Source organism: Odocoileus virginianus, chromosome 4, assembly GCF_023699985.2.
Source record: "Odocoileus virginianus isolate 20LAN1187 ecotype Illinois chromosome 4, Ovbor_1.2, whole genome shotgun sequence".
NCBI lineage: Eukaryota > Metazoa > Chordata > Mammalia > Artiodactyla > Cervidae > Odocoileus > Odocoileus virginianus.
The window spans coordinates 83,525,221-83,550,180 of record NC_069677.1 but is presented as its reverse complement, the minus strand read 5'-3'; the positions used below and the strand labels follow the sequence as shown (position 1 = coordinate 83,550,180).

General features: G+C 55.7%; 2 protein-coding genes and 1 long non-coding RNA gene across 7 annotated transcripts in view; 2 read left to right on the top strand and 1 right to left on the bottom strand.

The window, feature by feature from the left end:
* Positions 1-6,451, top strand: part of SPATC1L (spermatogenesis and centriole associated 1 like) — a 16,914-nt gene extending 10,463 nt beyond the window's left edge. For both annotated transcript variants that reach the window (XM_020876982.2, XM_020876974.2), the window contains 2 exons: positions 5,378-5,529; positions 6,065-6,451. In XM_020876982.2, coding sequence (XP_020732641.2) covers positions 5,378-5,529; positions 6,065-6,391 — 479 coding nt within the window. In that variant the 3' untranslated portion in view covers positions 6,392-6,451. The remainder of the gene's footprint in view (positions 1-5,377; positions 5,530-6,064) is intronic.
* On the bottom strand, positions 3,463-9,660 carry LOC139034832 (uncharacterized). 3 transcript variants are annotated; one of them, XR_011487414.1, is made up of 4 exons: positions 8,472-9,660; positions 6,616-7,606; positions 5,400-6,410; positions 3,463-5,115 (listed from the first exon to the last, which is right to left on the bottom strand). It is a non-coding gene; the product is annotated as an uncharacterized lncRNA (long non-coding RNA). The 3 variants fall into 3 exon arrangements; XR_011487413.1 differs by having other exon boundaries at positions 3,463-6,410; positions 6,616-6,935; positions 7,449-7,606; XR_011487412.1 differs by having other exon boundaries at positions 3,463-6,410.
* FTCD (formimidoyltransferase cyclodeaminase) lies at positions 8,597-24,960 on the top strand. 2 transcript variants are annotated; one of them, XM_070466917.1, is made up of 14 exons: positions 8,597-8,721; positions 9,309-9,492; positions 10,437-10,565; positions 11,353-11,441; positions 11,526-11,705; positions 12,675-12,812; positions 12,904-13,035; positions 18,458-18,519; positions 18,848-18,977; positions 19,055-19,216; positions 20,648-20,691; positions 20,866-21,004; positions 21,932-22,026; positions 23,045-24,960. In XM_070466917.1, exons 1-14 carry the CDS (start codon positions 8,668-8,670, stop codon positions 23,217-23,219), a joined length of 1,713 nt encoding a protein of 570 aa, XP_070323018.1. In that variant the 5' UTR covers positions 8,597-8,667; the 3' UTR covers positions 23,220-24,960. The 2 variants fall into 2 exon arrangements, with proteins under 2 accessions (XP_070323018.1, XP_070323017.1); XM_070466916.1 differs by having other exon boundaries at positions 8,605-8,721; positions 21,932-22,027; positions 23,026-23,293.

Genomic DNA, 24,960 nt, shown 5'->3' with positions numbered 1-24,960 from the left:
GCAGAAGAGAAGTTTGAAGCCAGCAGAGGTTGGTTCATGAGGTTTAATGAGAGAAGCCATTTTATAACATCAAAATGCAAAGCGAAGCATCAAGGGCTGGAGTAAAAGCTGCAGCAAGTTGTCCAGAAGATTCAGCTCAGATAATTCATGAGGGTGGCTGCACTGAAGGACAGATTTTCAATGTAGAGGAAACAGCTTTCTTTTGGAAGAAGATTCTATCTAGAACTTTATAGCCAGAGAGTAGAAGTAAGGGCCTGGCTTCAAAGCTTCAAAGGACAGGCTGATTCTCTTTTTAGGGGCTAATGCAGCTGGTGGCTTGAAGTTGAAGCCAGTGCTCATTTATCATCTAAAAGAATTATGCTACATCTACTCTGCGTGTGTTCTGTAAATGGACAACAAAGCCTGGATGACAGCATATCTATTTGCAAAATGGTTCACTGAATATTTTAAGCCCACTATTGAGACCTACTGCTCAGGAAAAAGATACCTTTCAAAATATTCCTGCTCATCGATGATGCACCTAGTCACCCAAGGTCTCTGATGCAGACGGACAAGGAGATTAAAGTTGTTTACATGCTGCTAAGGCACATCCATTCTGCCCATGTATCAAGGAGCATTTGACTTTCAAGTCTTATTACTGAAGAAATATACTTCATAGGGGCTTCCCTGGTGGCTCAGATGGTAAAGAATCTGCCTGCAATGTGGGATACCTGGGTTCCATCCCTGGGTTGGGAAGATGCCCTGGAGGGGGGCATGGCAACCCACTCCAGTATTCTTGCCTGGAGAATTCCATGGACAGAGGAGCCTGGCAGGCAACAGTCCATGGGGTCACAAAGAGCAGGACACGACTAAGCCATTGACCACAGCACAGCACAGCACACACTTCATAAGGCCATAGCTGCCATAGATAGCAGTTCCTCTGAGGGCTCTGAAACTTTCTGGAAAAGATTCACCATTCTAGGTGCCACTGAGATCATTCATGATTCACGGGAAGAGGTCAGATGATGGACATCAACAGGAGTCTGGAAGAAGTTGATTCCAGCCCTCATGGATGACTTGAAGGGATTCACGACTGCACTGGAGGGTGTAGCTGCAGATGTGGCGGGAACGGCATGAGAACTGTAATTAGAAGTGGAGCCGGAGATATGACCGAACTGCTGCACTTACAGATAAAGCCTTCACACAGGAGGAGCTGCTTCCTATGTGTGAGCTAGGAAGGTGGTTTCTTGAGGTGGAATCTACTCCTGGTGAAGATGCTGAAACGACAACGAAGATTTAGAACAGTACGCAAACTTAGTTGAGAAAGCAGTGGCAGGGTTTGAGAGAGTTAACTTAAACTTTGAAAGAAGTTCTATTGTGGGTAAAATGCTCTGAAATAGCATTTCATGCTACAGAGAAATTATTCCTGAAAGGAAGAGTCAACAAATATGGCAAACATCATTGTTACCTTTTTAAAGAAATTGCCACACGAACCCCAACTTTCATCAACCACTGTCTGACCAGTCAGAATCTGTCAACACTGAGGCAGGACCCTCCACCAGCAAAAAGGTTATGTCTCACTGAAGGCTTAGAGGATGGTTAACATTTTTTAGCAATAAAGTATTTAAAAGTTAAGGCATGTACATTTTTTTAGACATAATGTTATTGCACACTATAGACTACACTGCAGTGTAAACCTAACTTTCATGTGCACTGAGAAACTGAACAATTCACGTGACTTGCTGTTTTTTTTTCTTTTTTTTTTTTGGTTATCCTTTTTTTTTTTTTTTTTTAAATTACACGACTTGCTTTCATGTGGTATTTGCTTTATTGTGGTGGTCTGGAACTGAAACCAGCAAAATGTCCAAGGTATGCCTGTATATCTCTCCATTTTTTTAGTTCTTTAAAAATACCTTTCAGTAATATTTTATAGCTTCTATGTGCAGATCTTGCACATTTTTGTTGAATTTACCCTTTAGTATTTCATGTTTTTGATGCTATAATGAATAGTACTTTTTATCAATATGCATTTCTGATTATTTCTTTCTAATATATAATACCACAATTGATTTTGTATATTTATCCCATGATGGTCAACTTGACTGGGCCATTAGGTGCCCAGATATTTGGTCAAACATTATTCAAGGTAGTCTATGAGAATGTTTTTAGATGAGTTTAATATTTAAGTCAATAGAATGAATAAAGCAGATGGGCCTCCTGAATGTGGGTAGGGCTCATACAATCAGTTGAGGGCCTGAGTAGGATAAAAAGGCTGACTGTCTCCCAAGTAAGAGAAAATTCCTCCTGCCTGACTGCCTTTGGATTGCAACTGAAATCTCAGCTCTTCTTGGGTCTCAAGCTTCCAGTTCTTTAAACTGGAGCCACACCATGGTTCCCTTGTTTCTCAGGCCTTGAACTCAGACTGGGACTACATCATCAGCTCTTCTGAGCCTCCAGCTTGCTGACTCACCATTGTAGATCTTGGGATGTGTCAATTTTCATAATTGCGTGAGCCAATTCCTTTTAATAAACACACAGAGACACACACAGACACAGACACACACACACATATGGTTCTATCTGTAAAATCTATGGTGATACCATCTTTCATTTCTGATAGTGGTAATTTTTATCTTCCTCTTTTTCTGTAATTAATCTGGCTAGGGATTTATCAATCTTACTGACTTTTTTCTTTGAGGAATAGCTTTTTTGGTCAGATCTTCAAGGACCCAGGTTGGACTAGAAATGCTTTCTAGATCCTCTCAGATCTAGAGGTTGCTCATTCCTTCTACCTAATTTATACTTTAGAGGAGGGGAGGCAGGGAGAGGGACCGACTCCTGATGAGATAAATATATTACTACAGAAGGGGGAGATTGTTTTCTGCTCCTCCATAGGCCCTGTTTTCCCTAACATGCTTCTGTGCAGTGTATCCAGTTCACAGTTATAATTCCTGGGTAGTTTCTGCAGTGTTGCCAAGTGATTTTGGAAAGAATGCACTGGAAACTAGGGCTTCCCAGATGGTTCAGTGGTAAAGAACCTGCCTGGCAATGTAAAAGACATGGGTTTGATCCCTGTGTCAGGAAGATTCCCTGGAGAAGGAAATGACAACCCACTCCAGTATTCTTGCCTGGGAAATCCCATGGACAGAGGAGCCTGGTGGGCTATGGTCTACGGAGTCACAAAGAGTTGGACATGACAGTGACTAAACAACATCACTGAAAACTACAAAGCATTGAAAGAAATGAAAGGAGACCTAAATAAATGTAAAAAGTCTTCTGGTCATGGCTTGAAAGACCTAATATTATCAAGATGGCAAACCTCCCCAAATCAATCTACAAATTCCAATGCAATCCCTATCAAAGTCCCACCTGACTTCTTGGTAGAAATTGACATACTGATCCTAAAATTTGTATGGAGATGCATGGGACTCAGAATAAGCAAAACAGTCTTGAAAAAGGAGAATAAAGTTGGAGGACTCACACTTTCCAATTTCAAAATTTACTCTAAAGGTACAGTAATCAGCAGCGTGGTACTGGTGTAAGGACAGGCATACAAGTCCATGAAATAGAATCAAGAGTCAGAGATAAACCCATGCATTCCCAAGTCTGATGTCTGGCAAGGGTCCCAAGACAATTCGATGGAGAGAGGAGTCTTTTCAACAAATGGTGCCAGGAAAGTGGATCTCCACATGCAAACAGCTGAAGCTGGACTTCATATCACATAGGAAAATTAACTCAAAATGCATCAAAGATTTTTAAAAGAACTAAAAGAGCTAAAACCATAAAACTGTTAGAAGAAAACATAGACATAAACCTTATGACCTTGGATTTGGCCACAGAGTCTCAGCTGTGACAGACCTGGACCGGGCTAAGTTAAACCTCATCTTCCCTACTCAGCATGTGCATTGGCACGGCCGAGGGAGCAGGAGGACACGGGCCCCCTCGCCTATCCCAGTGCCCACAGAGGAGGAGGAGCTACCCACGCCTGGCCTTGATAAGCATGTGTTGACTGCCATCCTGTTCCTGCCCAGAGTGACTAGCCAGGGCTCTGGGATGGGTGGCTATGTGGGTAGTCCCAGGGTGGGGCTGAGGGACGGAGAGCAGCTGCCCTCGGTCACAGGCAGGGTTGGTCCTGCAGTCCAGTGCACACAGCCGCATAAAGCCCTTGTGGAGGTCTCGGAGCAGCCCAGCGACTCCCCTGGCCACTGAGCCCTCCAGCAGGGTGGGGAGTCAGACCAACCTCTGTATGTGGTGGGGGTCCTAAGCCCTTGGCAGGCACAGGTATCTGTGGGTAACAGGACCTGGGGGCCAGCTCTCCGGCCCATCTGTGCACTGCCTGCCTGCTGGACGGACCTTGTGGGGCTTCACCATCCAACACTCTTGGGAGGGGTTTGGAGCACTGTTGGGTTAGAAAGTTGCAGGGCTTTAGAAAAAGCTTTAGAAATGGGCCTGTTATTAAGTGTTTCCTGTGGGGAGGAACAGAGTTCGGGAAGCATGGGAGCCTGTGCCGAGTGCCTGCTCTCCCCGCAGAGTGCATCCTGGTCACAGGGCACTCCAGGCGCCGTGAGGCGGGCCCTTCCTCACTCCACGGTCCCTCAAAGTTAGGTGCACCTGGTGGTAACAGTGTCAGCAAGATCTTCAGAGAGCACAGTAATTTTGAAGGGTAGTGGTAGGATCATGGCTGTCGGGTAGAAGACGTGCTGACATCAGAGGCTGCCGTGGGGAGGGGCAACCTGGAAGCAATTTTGGAGGGGACAGTGGTTGATGTGCTGGGGTGATATTGGGGAAATAATTAGAATCTCCCGCGAACCCAGCAACTCTCATCTTATTATGAAATAAGCATTAGACCAGCCTGCAATACACACAGGCTGCTGAGACAGAGCGTCTCACTGTTTCACATAGCTATGCAGACTGGACCCACACGTGCTACATATGTGTTCTTGAGTTGGACTCTACCCTCAGGTGGGGACATGCCTAGCCCATTCCGAGTTCACCTGGTCATGCGGCTGAGAGCTCCGAGAGGCGTCACCCTAGACCAGGTGCTGAGCAGACTTGCTGGTGACAAGGGGACCAGAAACCAACCCTGGTCTGTGAAACGTCCATCTCAGGGAACTGAGGCAGGGCCTGGGATCCGGGCTGTCAGGGAGCAGTGGTGAACAGGGAGAAGGGTGCCCCCTCAGGTCACCACTGGGCCTTGCAGGAAGGCCTTGTTGGGGTCCCCAGGCTTCACCTCAGACCCACAGTGGCAACATCTGGGTCAGCCCTCTCCCTGAGATGGACCCTGGAGCTCAGGCAGGAGGAATGTGGGCAGCCCTGGACCCTCTGAACCCCTTGACCCTCCTACCCTCCCAGATACTGGCTGCCCGTCTCACCAGCCCCACCCAACCCTGCCCCCCAGAGATCCAGAGCTTCACTGGCACCGAGAAGGATGGTCGCATTGTCGGGGAGATTGCCTTCCAGCTGGACCGGCGCATCCTGGCCTACGTCTTCCCAGGGGTGACCCGGCTCTACGGCTTCACTGTGTCCAACATCCCTGAGAAGATCAAACAGGTACGCCTCCCTGGCTGGGGGCCTTCCCCTGGCCTGGTCCCGGACTTGCCCTAGGACCCTCCCAGCCCAGGGTCCCATCCTTGCCCGGGGTCCCTTGTTGCCCAGCTCCCCGCCCCCCCCTTCCCCCAAGGTCCCCTGGCCACCAGTCCGCTGTAGTGTCCACACAGCTGTAGGCCTGGGCAAGGCTGAGTGGTGTCTGAGTGGGGAATGGATGAGCTGCTGCCCCACGAGCCCCTTGGCTCCGTCCCGTCTTTAGTAGTCTGGGACAGCCTCAGGAGTGGCTCCGTCAGGGAGCACTGTGACGCTCCGCCCTTTTCTGGGCTCCGGGGATGGAGCTCTCTGCTCTCCTGGCGGTCCCTGCGCGCAGGAGGGAAACCGGGAGCTGGCCCCGGGTGGGGGCTTGCCTCTGGGCCTCAGTGTCCCCACCGACACAGCTGTGCTGGGAGGGCGCGGGGATCTCAGCCCGGGCCTCCGCCTGGCCTCCCGTCCTCCTCGCCGCGCCGGCCCCGCCGCCCACTCGCGCCTGTGCCCGCAGACCTCCATCAAGTCCCTGGACGGCTCGGTGGACGAGAAGAAGCTGCGGGAGCTCACGCACCGCTACCTGACGCTGACGGCGCGCCTGGAGAGGCTGGGCTACAACCGCGACGTGCACCCCGTGTTCAGCGAGTTCCTCATCAACACCTACGGCATTCTGAAGCAGCGGCCGGACCTGCGTGCCAACCCGCTGCACAGCAGCCCGGCCGCCCTGCGGAAGCTGGTCATCGACGTCGTGCCCCCCAAGTTTCTGGGCGACTCGCTGCTGCTGCTCAACTGCCTGTGCGAGCTCTCCAAGGAGGACAGCCGCCCGCTCTTCGCCTGGTGAACCCGCGCCCCGCGCCTCCCTGCAATAAACGCGTGTTGCAACCTCGGGCGCCACGCTCCTCGTCCGCTCCCCGGAGGGCGCGCCGAGGGCGCCAGGGCCGGGTGGGCCGCTGCCCGCGCTGTCCCGCCCCCCGGCCGGCGCGCACCCTGGTGCCCGCCCCGCCGCCCACACCTGCACGGTGAGCCCCAGTCTATTAAAGTCGTCTGTTTGCTGTTCCTCTTTACCGCTGCTCTTTGAGGGACGGCGGCGCCTCCCCGTGGGGGTCTCCCTGGAGGGCAGGGCCTGGGGCCAGGTTCAGCCGCGGACAGGGCAGCTGCAACGTGAAGACACAAGCCCTTGTTCAAAGCCAGGGACAGCAAGACAGCAGCGGAGCTTTAAAGCAGGTGCCCGCGTGCAGCTGGGCGGGCGTCCCTTCAGTGAGGCCGGTCCAGGTGTGGCTGTCTGCCTGGCAGAGGATTCGCGGCAGCCGGAGCCCCTGGAGGAGAGCCGGTGTCGGCGGGGCTCCTCCTGCGGGTTCTGGACTCGCGATCCCTGGTCCGTTTGGCTGCGGGGTGGTCACAGAAACCAGCATCGGGGCACTGACTGGTGAGATCGCTTTCCCTGTAAATAGTGGAGCTTCCCAGGGTCCCCTCCTCAGGAGATATTTTTAGCACCTGCCAGCATTTTTAATGTCTCAAAACTGCCCCCCAGAGCTGGTCTTGGCATCACACTGGGTCCCCTCTGTGCATCTTGCATTCCCAGATGTGGCCAAGCCCTGGGCCAGACCCATCTCCATAGGACACACAGCCCTCTGCCCCCCAATTTCCACACCACCCCCCATCTCTCCTGAGGCCTAGAGAGGGCAGGTGGCCCCCTGGGGCCCTGCGACCGACCCCTCCCCGGCTCCTCCTCTGCCGTAGGTAGGAGGATGAAGGTGCCAGGATGCCTGTCCCTTGTTCCCCACGGCCTGGCATGTCCCAGATGCCCCGGCTCCTCAGACCCCTGTCTCAGTCAGCTTGGGCGCTGTAACAAACACCGCCGCCAGGGCGGCTTGAACAGTAGACATTTATCATCTCACAATTCTGGAGGCTGAAGTCCGAGATGGGGGTGCCACAGGGCTGGTTCCTCCGGGGCCTCCCTCTTTGGCATGCAGACAGCTGTCTTCGCCCAGTGTCCTCACGTGTCATCCTCTCTGCGCATCTCTGGTCTCATCTCCTTCTCATAAGGACACCAGTCCTACAGGATTAGGACCCGCCTTAGTGACCGCATTTTAACCTCATCAGCTCTGTAAAGACCCTGGCTCCAGGCTGTGCTGGGGTGAGGGCCAGGTGGTGCTGGGGCTTGCATTGGGACCATGTGCGACGGCCGGTCACCCACATGCACCCACAGTCACCCAGGGCTGCAGCTGCCCCGGACGCGCCCACCCCCAGCCTTCGGGGTCTCTGGGCTCCCCCAGCCACTTCTCCCTCTTCCAGTTCCCAGGAGCAGCTGCTAGAGGGGTGGGCTTCCAACAGCCCAGACAGCTGGGCGCCTGAAAGACGTGGGTATCTCCTCTTCTGGCCCTGTGGTGACTGTGAGAGGGGTGAAGTGGCCTTGGACCTGATCACCCCAAAGTGGGGCACCCAATGCCGGGAGAACCACGGATGGTGCGGGCTGCTCTTGGGAGGGGCTTGCGGGGGTCCATGTGCTGCCAGGGCATTGACCTGAGCGGGCCCTCTCAGCTTAGGGCGCTGTGCTGCTGACCTGGGCTACGTGGCCCCTTGTGGGGGTCCTCTGGCCTCGGTGGAGTGGTGAGCTGAGCCTCACCTGCCTGCCCCTCCCCAGTGCCATGGGCCTGCCAATACCCACCCTCCTGCCAGCCAGCTGTGCTGACCTCTGCTGAAAGCCAGGCCCAGGGCCTCACACACAGTCGCTCTTGTCCCTCTGTGGCCCTGAGGCTCAGCTGTTCCACGAAGAAACAGATCCCAGGAGGGTCACCCAGAGGGTCACCAGGGGGCCCTGGGCCCAACTGGGCCTGGAGCATGGGGTGGCCTGAGGCTGCAGCCTGCTAAGGACTTGTCCCTGGGAGTCCAGTACATCTTTCAGGGGAGCCCACACTCACCTGGGCAGAGGTCTCGGCCTCCCCTCCACCTCCTCCTCTGCTGGCCGCCTCGCAGGGTCCTGGCTCTGCCCCTCCCCCATCTGCCCAGTTAATAAGAAGCCTGGTGCAGGGAGGGACCTGCTGGGGGAATAAAGGCCCCGCCAGCCTCCTTCCCACCTCTGCTGGTGAAAGGAGCGTCTGGATCAGGGTCTGGACCATGTCCCGGCTGGTGGAATGTGTCCCCAACTTCTCAGAGGGGAACAACCAGGAGGTGAGGGCCTGGGGGCGGCCAGGGCAGTGCAGGGGGCTTGGGGCCAGGAGGGCATGGTTTGGGGTGGAGTCTGGGGACTGTCTTTTCTGGAAAGGGTGAGAAAGGAGGAGTGGGTGGACAACCAGTCAGGGGTACTGGTTCAGGTCTGGGCAGGTCGTTTGGCCTCTTGGGTGAAGATGGAGCCCTGGAAGGCTAACCCACACAGCTGTTTGAGGGTCCTTGTGTGGGGCACAGTCTCCCCTCCCCCACCTGTCCTTATCCCCAGGTGATCTGCAGGAAACTGAGTCACAGAGCACTGGGCAGGCCTTGCTACTGCCTCAGGAGCCTCTGGGTTGCCTGGGGGCCAGGGCCCCAACCCTCTGTGACCTTGGCCTGTAGTCACCTTCTCGGGGCCCTGGCAGCCCCTCCACCCAGTTCTGCTCCCTGCCTCAGTTTCTCCCCATGGGGCTGCCTGTCGCTGCTCCCTGATGCCCAGCGCCAGCTCCAGGCCCTGTGTCCGGGTGGGGGCAGGACAGACTGGGCCCCGGCAGCTCCCGCGCCCTCCTCCTTGTGGGGAGACGGAGGCGCAGGCCCGGCTTCATCCCCAGGTGATTGACGCCATCTCTCAAGCGGTGGCGCAGACCCCAGGCTGCGTGCTGCTGGACGTGGACGCCGGCCCCTCCACCAACCGCACCGTCTACACCTTCGTGGGGCGCCCTGAGGATGTGGTGGAGGGGGCCCTCAATGCTGCCCGCGCTGCCCATCGGCTCATCGACATGAGCCGGCACAGAGGTGAGGGCGGGGGAGGGCAGCCCAGCTCGTGCTCAGGACTTGCAGAGGGCGAGGAGCCAACAGGCTCGCCGGATGCTCCTTGGACCCCATTTACGTTTCATGGGCCCAAGAGTGGCCGGCAGCAAGGTGCTTGCACTCTGCATGGGCCCTGGGTATGGGGGACAGAGCCCTATCTGTCAACAGCCCACAAACCAAACACATTCTTTGGGCGGCAGTGTCAAAGGCCAGTGAACACATGGGGAACTGTTCAAAAGGGCAAGGTCTCTGGCCTCTCAAGGCGGGGGGGATTTCACGAGTGATTCCAACTGGTGAAGGACAACCGAGGCTTATCTCAGAGAAGCTGCCTGGGGGAGGGATGATGTGGGACTGCCATCTGGGGGGCCGCCTGGGGGGAGGGGACATAAGGCTGCCATCTGGGGGGCTGCCTGGGGGAGGGATGATGTGGGACTGCCATCTGGGGGGCCGCCTGGGGGAGGGGACATAGGGCTGCCATCTGGGGTCTGCCTGGGGGGAGGGGACATAAGGCTACCATCTAGGGGGCTGCCTGGGGGAGGGATGATGTGGGACTGCCATCTGGGGGGCCGCCTGGGGGAGGGGACATAGGGCTGCCATCTGGGGTCTGCCTGGGGGGAGGGGACATAAGGCTGCCATCTGGGGGGCTACCTGGGGGAGGGGACATGGGGCTGCCATCTGGCCATGGGCTGCTGGCCCACAGTGGGCTCGGCGTCTGAGGACAACCTGTAGGGCAGTGGGGTGGAGGCGCCCCCTCCCTGAAAGCGCAGGTGGTCGCTGGGGGGGAGGGGTGTACCACCGACGGGTCGAGGCGCTCAGTGTCTGCCTCTCTGGGGCCCCGTGGTCAGTCTCCTTCTGCGTGTGTGCAGAAGGGGCTGGGGGGCGGGGCTCCGCACCGAAGCCCCCCCTTCCTCAGCCCCATCTCTGTGCAGGGGAGCACCCCCGGATGGGCGCCCTGGATGTGTGCCCCTTCATCCCGGTCAGGGGCGTCACCATGGACGAGTGCGTGCGCTGTGCCCAGGTCTTTGGCCAGCGGCTGGCAGAGGAGCTGGATGTGCCAGGTGAGCGCCCGGGGCGGGTGGCCCTGCCTCACCTCAGCTCAACAGCAGCAGCAGCAGGCACCCTGTGAAGGTCTCCACTCTAACATCCTTAGAAATGCAGATTTTAAGGGAAAAAACCCTACCAAGCAGGGTTTTGACAGGCAGGAATATGTCCCCCTTCTCCTATGATGAGAACCTGTGAGGACAGGGTCCCAGCCATCAGGGACAGACTCTCAGCCTTGCTTGGCAGTGGGCTTGAGTAGCGGCTCTGTGAGGGGCTTGAGCAAGATGGACAGACAGAAAGCCCTTAACAGCCTCTTTGGGGAATTAAACAAATCAAGGGGCAGCCTAGCGCATGTAACAGGTGGATGCCTGAGATACCAGGCGGGGGTCCAGCCCCTGCCTGTGGGCCGATGCACCAACTTGGGGGTGGGTCTCCTGCCTCGGGCAGGTGTCGGGAGCTGGCGGTGAGCTTTGTTTTCTCTCCTCCTCATTCCGTGTTTTGTTCAGCAAAAATGCACTTTGGAGAGAAACATGAATATCCTTCCAACCCTGCGTGCCTGCTCCCAACTCTTATGGGCAGACGATGCCTTTTTCTGGGGCATCAGAGCCTGAGCAGTTAGAGTGGGGCCTGCCCTGCCCCTGGGTGGGCAGAGGAGGGGTCCTGCCCATACAGAGTGCCCATCAGCGACCACTCACACCCACCCGACGGGGCACAGAGATGGGGGCCGCCAGCAAGATGGAGCTGCAGGAACGGGGTCCTGCAATGCCGGCCACCGGGGGCCTGACTCGCCAGGTCCCTTTGCAGTGTACCTCTACGGCGAGGCAGCGCGGGCAACCAGCCGCCAGTCCCTGCCGGCCATCCGGGCTGGGGAGTATGAGGCGCTCCCTGAGAAGGTGCCGTGCCCCTCGGCAGGGGGCGGTCTGGGGTGGGCCCTCCTCCCCGCTTCCCGCTTCCCTCACCCGCCCGTCTCCCCACAGCTCAAGCAGGCCGAGTGGGCACCTGACTTCGGGCCCAGCGCCTTCGTTCCCAGCTGGGGGGCCACCGCCACAGGGGCACGGAAGTTCCTCCTCGCGTTCAACATTAACCTGCTCAGCACCAAGGAGCAGGCGCACCGCATCGCCCTCAATCTCCGTGAGCAGGGTCGTGGGAAGGACCAGGTGGGCTCCTGGCGCCTGCAATCCCATGAGGTCTGGCCCGTCCCTGTTGAATCTCGAGGGCCTCCCAGAGAGGGTCAAGGCTGGACACCATGTGTGGACCCGCTGACCACAGGTCCTGCCCACCTCGGTGTCCACGCCATGCAGGACTGGCAGGGCCAGGGTTCCAGGGTTTGAGGTTGGGGAGCAGGTCTTTAAGGACATTTTCCATGGACGCAGCAGGGCTACATCTATGGTCAACATACTGCAGCATTTCCATGCTAATAGGAAAACAGCCGTTCCTGAGCCCCAGGTATCCCCAGGTACCCCAGGTCCCCTGATCCACCAAGTCTGCCATAGGAAGTCCCACCTAGTTTGAGCACCACCTCTGCAGAAACTTTGCACTGGACACAGGTAGACAAAGACACACCTGGTGAAGGAGGCCCTGCTCCTCACCTGTCAGCCTCCACCCCCGGAGACCTGGGCCTGGCTTCTATCCCGAACACTCAGCCGTCGGCAAGCACAGCATAGAAGCACAGCAGCTCCCCAGTCCTGCTCTGTGCTCTGCTGAGGTCAGAAGTCAGAGGCTCCCCCTGAGGGGGAGGGAGTGCCCCAAGGAGCAAGGGCTGTGCGCTGGCCTCTGGGGCAGGGGTGGGATGGGAGGAAGGAGCCAGCCCCCAGGACAAGGATGTGAGGGGAATGCTGGCCAGGCGGCAGGGCCTGCTCTGAGCCTGGACCCTGTGTGGGGTGAGCCACCTTTGGGGGCTCTGCTTCCGGTGCTGGGCAGGCCCCTCCCAGGCTCAGATGAGAGACCGGGAGACCAAGGCGAGGAGACCAGCTGCACTGCACAGTCTTCAGGCCACGGCCTGCCTTGTCAACGTGCCTGGGCAGAAGGGAGACCCTGGGCCAGCTGAGGGGATGCAGGGGAGGGCGCTGTCAGTGCGGGGTGCCAGGAGAGGCAGGGCCGGGCTGGGTAAACCTCGTTCTCTGCAGCCAGGACGCCTGAGCAAGGTGCAGGGCATCGGCTGGTACCTGGATGAGAAGAACCTGGCTCAGGTGTCCATGAACCTCCTGGACTTTGAGGTCACAGGGCTGCACACAGTCTACGAGGAGACCTGCAGAGAAGCCCAGGTGAGCGGGGCAGGTCCTCCACGTATTCCCAAGCCCAGCTGCCTGGGCAATGATGCCTCGATCTCTGACCTCCACCCTCCGCCCTCCGCAGGAACTGAGCCTTCCAGTGGTGGGCTCACAGCTGGTGGGCCTGGTGCCTCTGAAGGCCCTGCTGGACGCGGCCGCCTTCTATTGCGAGCAGGAGAATCTGTTCCTCCTGGAGGAGGAGCAGCGGCTCAGGCTGGTGGGCAGGGCTGGTGAGGGTGGGGCTGGGGCTGGGGGGCTGGGGGGCTGGGGGTCCTTAGAGGGAGCAGGTCAGCTGCTCCAGACACCTGCTCCCCAGGCCTGGGTTCCTGTCCGTGTGGCCTTCTACTTCTCCTTTGTTTTTTTGTCTGTGCCTGCAAGTTGAGATCACATTTTTCACTTGGACACTGTTGGGGTTTTCTCTGTGACCTAAAATATATTCAGTCTTGTGAAACTTCAGTGAGAGGGGGTGCCTGGGCTCAGTCGGATGGAGGGACTTGCCCTTCCTCTGGTCCTGACTGGTCCAGATTTGGGGGTGTGAGACTAGCCTCTGCGGACTATTCACCATGTGGTTCCTATGGTCCTGGGTCCCTCGAGCTATCTCTGGCGGTAGCTGGTTTTTGCTATCCTATTGCTCTGGCCTCAGGGTGGTTCTGTTTTGAAGGTATTTCTTAAAACGAGCACATGACTGGATTTCTCTGAGAGTTTTTGTCTTTTGCTTGTTGGGTCTATCCTTTTGTATTTACTAATCTAGCAGATATGCCTGGACTTGCTTTTGTCCTGTTTTTAGGCAGAGCGGATGTGGTTTCCTTCCGGTTATATGGAGGCAATAGAATGTGTGTATGCAACTCTCTGTGTCCAACTCTGCAACCCCATGGACTATAGCCCTCCAGGTTCCTTTGTCCATGGGCTTCTCCAGGCAAGAATACTGGTGCTGCGCTTAGTCGCTTGGTTGTATTTGACTCTTTGTGACCCCATGGACTATAGCCAGCCAGGCTCCTCTGTCCTTGGGGATTCCCCAGGCAAGAATGCTGGAGTGGGTTGCCATGCCTTTCTCCAGGGGATCTTCCCAACCCAGGGATTGAACCCACATCTCCTGGGTCTTTTGCATTGCAGGTGGATTCTTTACTGCTGAGTCATCGGGGAAGCCCATAACTTAATCTATTTATCTCTATTTTTGATTTATTAAGTTAAAATCTATCTAAATGTATCAATGTGATTTTTCAATTTTTTTTTGATTTGTCAATTTTTATCAGTGCAGGCACCACAAAGATATTTGGTTCCAAGCCACTGCAAATAAATCAAATATCCCAATAAAGCCACTCACACGATTTTCTGGTTTCCTGGTGTATATAAAAGTTATGTTCATACTAGACTATAGTCTGTTAAGTATGCGATATCATTGTGTCTAAAAAAAACTGTGCACGTACTTAAAAGTACTTTATTGCTAAAAAAAAAAAAAGCTAACCTTCATCTGAGCTTTCAGAGAGTTGTGATTTTAATGCTGGTGGAGGGTTTGAAATGTTGTGAGAATTACCAAAATGTGACACAGAGGCACAGAGTGAGCAAATGCTATTGGAAAAAGGGTGCCCATAGACTAGTTTGAAGCAGCGTTGTTACAAAATTTGTCAAAAACTCACTGTGAAGCTTGAGGTCTGCGCTCTGCAGACTGCTTGCTGTGCATATGAGAAAGTAACTCTCGATGTTTGCCCCCGTCTTTTCTCCCTTCTCTAGTTCCCAGTTTTTTAGAGCTGTGTCATTTTTTTTTTTAGGGAGTTGGTTCTTTTAAATATTTTTTCAGCTTTTGAAATTACGGTAAAATACACATGACATAAAATTTCCCATCTTAGCCATATTTAAGCGTGCTGGTCAGTGGTGTTAAGGACGTTTGTGAAGTTGTACGGCCGTCACTGCCGTCCAGGATGGATTTTCCTGTTTCTCTGAAAGGTACTGTCAGAAAGGTATTGCTCATACTGCCCCCGCTGGTCACTGGTTGGAGCTCCATATCACTTCACCATCTTCCCACCCTGGACTTGGGCTGTGTCCCCGTCAGTGTCTGTAGCTCCTTTCAGCATGTTTTGTAGTTCTCATTGCAGTCTTTCACCTCCTTGGTGAGGTTAATTAATTCCTAAGTGTTTCATTTTTTTTTTTTTGGATGCTACTGAAAATGGAATTGTTTTTGTAATTTGTTCTTCAGTGTTCATTCATCGTCAGTGTTCAGAAATGTACAGATCTTTGTGGGTTGACTGCGTCCTCCTCGCTGAATTCATTTGTTAGCTCTCGGTGGTTAACTTTCTAAGTCTGCATAGTATACTTACTCCTTTAGCTCTTAATCAGGGTTAGAATGTCTCTTGACTCTTGGTGAAGAAAGACAAGAAAATTAGTGCACTGTGTGAGCTGTCGTTGTTGGTCCAGATTTAAATTGCTTCGTTGTTACTTTTACATTGTCTGAAGTATACCATTTACCTTCTGTAAACATAGCCACATGAATTAAATATACATAGATATTTAAGTTTGGTTCTGGACTTAAGTGAGGTCACTGTGCATCTCTGTCCTTTTCCCTGTCTGTTGCCTAGATTTCACAGTCAAGCAGGTTTTTGAAGAAAGGCTCAAGGGTTTATTCTGTAGGTTCTATTATGTTTGGGAATGTCTTTGTGTGATTTCATTCTTTCAAAACAGTAGGACAACCAAAAAGCTTCCCTGGTGGCTCAGTGACATGTGACAATGCAGGAGGCACAGAGACGCGGGTTTGATCTCTGGGTCAGGAAGATGCCCTGAAAAAGGGAATGGCAACACACTCCAATATTCTTGCCTGGAAAATCTCATAGACAGAGGAGCCTGGTGGGTCCTGGAGGTCCACGGAGTTGCAAAGAGTCAGACACAACTTAGTAACTAAACAACAACAATAAAGGAGAACCAAAACCTCCAGTCGCTTGTTTTTCTCCTGAGAATGTTGCAGGCACATCTTTGCCACCTTTGGAATAAATGTCACTGTGTGTATGCAGGGGGAGTCTAAGGCCGTCTGGTAACTTCCACATCCCTGCTGACCGGTTCTTTCTCCCTGATGCTTGAAGAACTGTCTTTATCCTTGAAATTCAGTAACTCTGCCATATATATCTTGGTGTTGATTATTCTGCATCAGTTTTTCTTTAGACCAGGGTTCTGTGTGATTTACAGATTCATTCTTGTTCAGTTTCAGGAATATTTTCTTTAATATTTCTGATTCAGTGTTTGGTTCTTTCACTTTGTAGACACAGTCACTCCATGGTAGCATTTTCTTCTTCCATATATTCTGTTTTTTTCTGCACTTTCTCTCCATTTTTCCCCTCTGTATTTGCTGTGGTTTTCTCAGGCCTCACTTCTTAATCACTTATCTACTTTATAGCTGGGTTTGTTCTCTTTCTGGCCATTACAAAATTCTGTGTCACTTTTTATTTTGATGTAATTCTTGCTCACAGAAGAGGTGCACATATAGTATCTGCTTTATTCCCTCCAGATTCACCTATTGTTGTATTTTGCACCGTTTTCTGTATCTTTCTCTCTCTACATTCACGCACAATCATATTTGTTTCTGGACCATTCCAGAGTAGATTGAAGACACTGTGCCCTTAATGCCTCATTTATTCAGAGTGTATTTGTCTAGATCAAGGACATTCTGTTACACAACCACAGTGCAATGATCAAAATCAGGAAATTCGGCACAGTACGATCTGCTCTAATCTGCAGACTGTAATCAAATCATGTCAGTGTCACCCTGTCCTGGCTCTGCCCCAGACCAGGAGTGGGTCCACCTGCCTTGTATTTTGTGGCCTTTAATCTGGACCAGGGCCCCAGTTCTCCCTGTCCTTCCTTGACCGTGATGGGCTGTGAGCAAGGCGCTGCTTGCTGGGTGCTGGTCTGACCTTTCTCAGGGCTGGGTATACTTGTGCATTTCTGGCAAGAGCAGCACAGAAGTGACCGGGTGTCCCCCTCAGGGCGTTACCTGGGTCCCCTTGTTGAATTGGTGTCCCCAACCCAGGATTATCAATGTGGTGTTCCTATTTTTCCTGTTGTTGTTAATAAGCACTCCCTGGGAAGACAGTTGAAGACATCTAAATACTTTGTGCCTCTTGAAATCCAGCCTCAAGAATCTCCTCCCTCCATCCTTTTTCCACTTTCACCTCTCCCACATCTATTTATCATTTATTAACATGTTTGATGCTCTCTATTGCTTCTTTAAACCATAGTATTTTATATTCTTTATCTGAAAGTTCTGAGATCTACAGTTTTTGAAGTTCTGGATTTCCAAACTATCATGCCTGCCGACACACGTAGTGATGCTTCTTCAGCATCACTGAAGTTCTGACTTCATCATCACTGGGAGTTCTGACTGCATGCCTGGGTTTCCTCTGTGGTGATTCTTGGTCATGCCTAGTTGCTCAGTCATGTCCAGCTCTGTGCGACTCCCTGGACTGTAGCCCGCCAGGCTTCTCTGTCCATGGGATTCTCCAGGCAAGAATATTGGAGTGGGTTGCCATTTCCTGCTCCAGGGGATCTTCCTGAATTCTTGGTCACTGGTTTAAACTTGTGTTGCTTCAGGCAGGTGCTTGGGACCTGTAGATGAGCCTCTTGTTTGGGGCTTGGAGCCACACAGAAGAGAATTCTGTGTGATCCGTGGCCTTAATCCCTCTCCGATTACAATTCCCAGGAAAGATATTTTCTGGGGCTTCACCATCTGGGGGCTTCACCAAATGTAAGCCTCAGACTGGAAAGGACCTCAATTATTTCCTCTGAAGGGTGGCTCTCCCCAGATTCATCCTTGGAGATGTCGTCTTCCAGGGGTCTCCCGTCTGACCCCTGCTCCTGAGAGGTGGCTCAGGCATCTCCGGGTGGACCTAGCTCCAGGACAGGGAGAGATTTCTGGGCACTTCTGGGCACTCCTGGCCATGGATGGTTTCCTTTACTTCCTGCCAGGCTTGTGGGTGCTAAAGTCCGTTCTGACAGTTCTGTTCCTCTTTCTGAAGTTTTCTGCAGCAGGCGGGCTGCTCTCGGGCGCCCTCTGCTACGTTCCCGCCTCGTTCCCGCGTCCTCCAGGAGACCTCGGGCCATCCCTGGCTCTCAACTTGTCCTGTACTTGTTGCTTTCTGTTCTGCGTGGAATGTGTCCCCGTGTGGCTCAGAGGGGCTGGGACTGTGTTGCCAGCATCAGCATCATGATGTGTCCTCAAAGCATCTTTAGGTGAAAGGATATTTCCAACTTTGTTTTGAAGTTGGGTAAACTTCACTGTCACACATCGAGGGTCATATCTGGGCTGCTCACGAAGCTCTGGGCCTTTGAGAGCCAGAGCCACTGACTCCCAGGAGCTGGAACCCCGTCCAGGAGGCAGTTGTGTCGGCCCCTTTCCAGCACAGGCTCGCATGTGGGGAGGACGGGTCACACTGGGCCTGGGTCTCCCCGGGGCAGCACAGTGGGTGGAGTTGGGGCCCGGCAGGGCGCCTGCCTTGAAGGGCTTCTGTCTGCAGGGATGCTGGTGGGTGTGAGGGGTGGTGTGTGTGTGGCAGCTGTGTCCCTGCAAGCTCCACACCAGGGCCGGGAGCACCCCCACGGGTGGCAGGGGTGGGACCTGGGCTCGAGGGGACCCCAGTCACCGGGCCCTCTTCCAGGTGGTGAACCGGCTGGGCCTGGACTCCCTGTCCCCCTTCAACCCCAAGGAGCGGATCATCGAGTGAGCAGCCCCTGATCCCCACCCCTCTGCAGAGACCCCCTCGGTCGTCCAGAGCTCTGCTCTGTCACTAAGTGTAGGGCTGGGGACTTGTTGGGGGACCCAATGAGGCTCCAACAGGTCCCACTGGTCCTCACACAGCTCCTGACTGGTCACAGCCCCTCTTGGGGCGGCTGCTCTGCAAACAGGGCCCATATCCCCTCCTCTGTGCTGGTGTGAGCCAGGGACCCCCCAGTCCCTCCTTCCTAGCCTAGAAGTAATGACCCAGGACCCTCTGACATAGACCCCAGCCCACCCCCACCCTGGCCCCCCTGACAGCCCCCGCCCGCAGGTACCTGGTCCCCCAGGATGGGCCCGAGCAAAGCCTGATGGACCAGCCCCTGCGCGCCTTCATCCGGGCCGTGGGTGCCCGCTCAGCAGCCCCAGGGGGCGGCTCTGTGGCCGCAGCCAGTGCAGCCATGGTGAGTGGGGTGAGCGGCGGGGCGGGAGGTGGGAGCCCAACCCGGGGCTGGTCCCCTGATCAGCACGCTGTCCTCAGGGTGCCGCCCTGGCCTCCATGGCCGGCCTGATGACCTATGGGCGGCGCCAGTACGAGCACCTGGATGTGACCATGCGACGCCTGATCCCACCCTTCCACACCGCTGTGGCTGAGCTGACTGCGATGGTGGACGCTGACGCCCGGGCCTTCGAGGCCTATCTGGTGCGTGTGCAGGCAGGCCACCGCCACTGGCCCTACGGAGCAGGACCTGAGGGACAGTGGGGTCAGTGGACAGTGATGCGGGGTCTCCAGAGGAGAGAAAGGTGGGCAGGGTCATGGGGGTGAGGGGGAGACTGCCACTAGCACAGACATCTGGAGACCAGGGGGCCTGCAGGGAAGGGACAGTGGTCTGGCTGCTCTTGGGTTGAGCCCAGCAGGTTTGGTGCAGGTGTGACCCCAGGTCGGAGTCTCTGCAGGGCTGGGGGTCGGGGGAGAGGAGGACACCTGCCCTGAGGGTCAGCCAGGCTCAGCGTCCCCCTGCCCAGCTCCCTGTGTCCTGCTGATGGGCCGACACCCAGACCCGCAGATGCTGGAGGAAGACCCGGTCCTCAGGGAAGAGCTCTGGTCCCGAAAGGATGGGAACAGAAATCTTTACATGGTAACACAGTCAGTCACAGTGTCAGCGATCAGAGAAGACAGTTCAGCGACAGACAGAAAGGGCCTCGGGAGCTGGGAGGCTAGATCCAGACTTCCCTTGTTCAGGAGGGCCCGGAGGAGGGGTGTCCGTCAGACCTGGGTGGAGAGCAGGGGACTCGCAGGAAGGCCGAGGTGTGAGTTCAAGGTCAAGAAGCCCCAGGTGTGTGTGAGAGCAGTCAGCAGGGGACACAGGAGAGGAAGGAAGGGGGGTGCTTGGACCTCGAGAGGGAGGAGGGCCTGCTGGGGCAGGTGTGAGCTCCCGGCCGACACCACAGCCCAGAGCCACCTTGGGGCAAGACCTAGTGTGAGGGTGGACAGTGCTCTGGGCATGCCTGGGGCGGAGGCTGTGGGCCAGCCCTGCTGGGGGGTTTGGGCCGAGTCTAGTCTGCACCTGGGCGCCTGGGTGGACAGCTGGCCTCCGTCGCTGGGCCTCAGTGGATGGCTGTGTGAGTGACTCAGGGGAGGCTTTCGCCCCTGGGTGAGTGCGTTTCCTGCATGAAGGATGCCGCCGGGTGGCCCCTGCAGAGCTTGTGCGGGTGGTGCCTGGAGTGGTCCTCCTGAGGTCCCCTGACAACGCGGCCATCCGACCTGGAGGTCACATGCATCTCTTGGTGCGTCTCACATGGGCGGGGCCGTGGGAGGAGCAGTTTCATACTTCCTGGAAGGAGGCCTGGGTTGCGTGTCGCCCTCGGGGATGGGGAGACACGGCCTGAAACTTTAAGCTGGTCTCTGGGGTCGCACAGTTGCCTCCCCTGGAGTGGGCGGGGAAGACTGCTGCTGGAGCCCTCACTCCCCTCCGGCCCCCGCCCCAGTCCCTCAGAGGTGGCCCTTGATCTGTGATCCACGGAAGCAAACTTGGAGGTGGTGGGCGCTGTGTTAGGCCCCTGCCCTCCCCAGGCTCCCAGTCCCCTTGTCACAGTCCCTCACCCTCCTCTATTTCTGTGCTTGCTCTGGCAGAAAGCGACAAAGCTGCCCAAGAATACACCTGAGGACAAGGACAGGTGAGCGCAGCGAACATCCTTGGTTCTGGTCAGTCCCCCCAGGTGTGCTGCGGCTGAACAACGATTTCCCTGTGGTCCCCAGCCTGGTTCCGTGAGCTCCTTGAGGAGCCATCGGGTAGGGACTGGGGGTGTCTGGGTGCCCTGGGCTCTGACCGCCAATGCCCTTGCTTCCAGACGTGCGGCCGCCCTGCAGGAGGGGCTGAGGCAGGCGGTGGCTGTGCCCTTGGCGCTGGCGGAGACGGTGGCCTCGCTGTGGCCGGTGCTGCGAGAGCTGGCTCTGTGCGTGAACCTGGCCTGCAGGTCAGACCTGCAGGTACGTGGCAGGGCCCTGCTGCAGACGTGCACGCATACCCTGTCTGTCACTTCTGCACAGAGGCCTGGGGACAAGGGCCATCACACCCAGTGCTACTTGTCTACCGCCTGATCCGAGGCCCCCAGCCACATGGTCTTTACAGAGGGACACCTTTTTCCAGTGTCTGGTCTTCAGGCCCTAAGGACTGTACCTGCCTTTACTGGGAGGTGGCCAACCTGCGAGTTGTCAAGAAGGTTCTATAAGCCGCCTGAGCACAGAGGCCATCGTTCCTGTATTCTGGGTCTTCCTGGCCCATTTCTGTGGCCCCTCGGGGCCTGTAAGCGGCCAACATGCTGTGCTCGTTGTTAAAGGGCCCCCTGCAGCTAGCTCCGGGCTTCCTAGGTGGCTCAGTGGTAAAGAATCTGCCTGCCAATGCAGGAGCCGCAGGTTCCATCCCTGGGTCGGGAAGAGCCCCTGGAGAAGGAAATGGCAACCCACTCCAGTATTCTTCCCTGGGATCATCCCACGGACAGAGGAGCCTGGCGGGCTACAGTCCACGGGGTCACAAAGAGTTGGACATGACTGAATGAGCAGGCACCAGCCTGTCTCCAGCCTGGGCTGTGCCTGAGGCAGCACTGGGTCATGGGGTCAGAGTGCTGAGGTCAACAGGGTGTGGACTGCTGAGTGCTCAGCTGAGGGTGGGCCTCTGGGCACTGGATGGAGCAGGGGCCTGGGACCCACCTTGGAGAGGGCCAGGCTTCTGTCCAGTGACTCCGGGCTCTCAAGGGCTGTGTGGATGCTTTCCTGCTCGAGTGACCAGTCAGATTGCTGTCTTCCCGGTTGAGGCGTGAGGCCCCCAGGCTATGTTCTGGGCTGAGGAGTGGGCAGGGGGAGGCCCTGCTGCCTGCCCCATCACGGCCGGCTGGTTCTGCCTCGTGGCCATTGCAGGTGGCAGCCAAGGCCCTGGAGACAGGTGTGTTTGGCGCATATTTCAACGTGCTCATCAACCTGAAGAATGTCACTGATGATGCGTTTAAGGACCAGGTGAGCAGGGGCACAGGCCGGGCCCACTGAGGGGCCTGGAAGTTGCCTTGGTTCCCGCATGTGGGGCACCTGGCTAGCATGTCTTTGAGGGAGGGATGTGTCTGTCTGACGAGACAGTCCTCCACCTGCTGCGGGTGGATGAGGACTGTCTTGCAGAACACAGGCCTCAGGGGAAGGCTGGGGCCTTCTTTCAGGGTCTCCGTGGGGGTGGGTGGCCTGGGTGCCTGCTGGTACCCCATCACTCCCTCCTGGGCGCTCTGGCCAGGGCTGGGTCCCCTGGATGGGCTGGGCTGCAGTACCAGCAACACGTGGTCTCAGAGAGCAGTTGCTGGCCTTGCAATTGTCCCGCTTCAGCGTTTGTGACAATTTCACTGTCACTCTTTTTGGAGGAGAATTCACAGAACGTGCAACTCACCATGTTAAACTATACAAGTCAGAGGCAGTTGGCACATTTATGGTTGTGAGACCACCACCTCTATCGAGTGCTAGAACATTCTCACCACTCCAGAGGAGGCCCTGCAGTGTCACCCCCATTCCCAGCCCTGACCACCACCCTGTATTTGTGATTTTGTGATGATTGTTAAAAAGCGATTTCCTGATGGGAAATGCGAGCATTAGGGCCAGCTGATCCCTACCTGCCTCTCTAGCCAAGCTGAGCTTGTCATCAGGGAAGGCCCTGTCCACCCCAGGGGATCCAGATAACTCACTAGCCACTGGAGCGCTGCCCCTTTGGGCCTGGAGGACACAGCCCTGCCTTCAGCAGTGGTGGATAAAGTAGGGAGACTGGGAGGGTGGGGACTGGGCCTTGCTGGCCCCAAACATCAGGAAAGACAGAGGGACCCCCCCATCCCCACTGAGAGACCTGTGATGATCTGGAGTTCCCCAGGTCAGAGGCTCAGGGCCACCCAGAGTGGAAAGCCCAGGGAAGGGGCAGGGAGGCTGGGCCCGTGGGGTGGGTGGTAGGTGAGCAGTGATGACATCGCTCTGGTGTCTGTCAGGTCCGCCAGCGCATCTCCGGCCTCCTGCAAGATGCCCAGACGCAGGCAGCACTGGTGCTGGACCAGCTGGAGGCCCGGCAGGAGTGACAGCCGAGCGGGGATTCGACGGACTCCACTCCCCCTTGCAACCCCTCCAGACACGTCCCGGGGGGCCCAGATGGGGGGATATGGGGGGCAAGGAGAGGGGGCTGTGAGGAGTGGGCATGGCCGGGGTTGGCAGAGCCACCTTCTGTGACCTGGGGGCTCCAGTAAAGTGATGACACACGGGTGCCTGTGGGGTCCATGTGGGGTGCACATGGGATACCATTGAGGGGCTTGGGGGAGGTCTGAGCTGAGTGGCAGGAATGGGACCTCGTGAGGTGCCAAACACGGGGAGACAACTGGGAGGGCATGGGGGTGAGGCATGAGGTGGCACAGGGTCACAGAGTACCTGGGGTCCTGGGGGTCGAAGCCCCCTTAGTAGGACCCTCAGATCTCATGGAGGGATGAGGGCCATGCTGCCTGATGGACAGGGGAATGGCGGGGGATCCACCAAGATGAGGAGTGGCTGGGCCAGCTCCTCCCAGGGCAGGAGATGATGAGAGCAGCAAGCGGCCGGGGACATGAAAGTGATGAGTGGGCCAGGTCCCGTGTTCTGGGGGAAGAGAGTGCAGTGTCAGACCTGGGGTCCCAGAAGGGAGAGTCCCAGGTACTGGGCGCTGACTTCTCTTGGTGGAAGCTCAGGGGCCCAGGCCCAGTGGTGGGGGTCCCAGGAGGGTCTCTGCAGGGCCTGGGTGGCGAGGGAGGGGTGGGAAGTGGTGGAAAGTGCAACCCTCGGCCCCTCCCCAAATCCCAGGGCTGGGGGCAACAGGACAAGACCCAGACCTGAAAGGTTGTGTCTGCGAGCTGTGTGTTACGCCGGGATTCGTGACCTCCGGAGGAGAGGATTTCCATTCAGGGTCAGAGATGAGGCTTGATGACTTGGAGCTTTTTGTGTAGCAGAGTATTTTTAAAGCATAATAGAGGTAGGGAAAGCTTTCTGACATAGACATCAGAAGGGGACAGGAAAAGAGTGCCCCCTTGCTAGTTTCTAGCAAGGTGTTGTATGTCTGTTAGAAAACCATAAATCAGATAAGAAAGACAACTCAAGGCTGAGGGACTTTCCCCAGGCCCCGCTCCCACATTAGATAGGACAGACAAGAAGTGTATTGTCAACCCCCAGCCATAAAACAATTGACAGGAATACTGATTTGTTTGTTGAGCCATTATCAGCCCAAGGTTTGAAAAAAGAAAACAAGTTAGTCTTAGGTAGAACCATGTTGAAGAAAGGCAAATTGAAAGCAAATACATAGCTTCCTTAACATAGCTTAAGAAAAACATTTCCATAAGAAAAAGACACTGGTTAGCTCCAGGCAGGACATCAGCCACTTATTTCCTCCTGCCTCTTGCGGACCTCTGGCCTTCCTGCCTGTTACCCTCTCAGACCCACCTGGGCAAACTCTGGTCCATGAGCTGTGAGTCAATGAAGATGATGACGGCTCACTGAAGGGTGGGCCATGGGGTCCTGGGGGTGTTGGGAGCTGGAGGTGGAGGAGGGCAAGAGGTGTGACCTGGGGGCCCTGTGGGGGTACCCCAGGAGGGCAGCATTCATGAGGCTGGAGCTTCGGGTGGTGAGGGTCAGAGCTCTTGTAGGACTGGGTGCTGCCAGGGGTCTGCAGGCTGAGGTCTTTCAAAATAGGCAGTGCGTCAGGTCACCTGGTTCTAAACCCAGGGCTGCTTAGAGATTCCGCAGAGAAGCCCCGCCCCTCGTCCCCACCAGCCCCTTCCTATCCTTGTCAGGAAATCGCTGAATTCCCTCTTTGTGCCCATTTAGTGTTCATTTATGCAAACACAAACACATGTGAATTTATGGTCTTCATTCCTTGACACTACTTAAACAGAGCAGATCAATGCTGA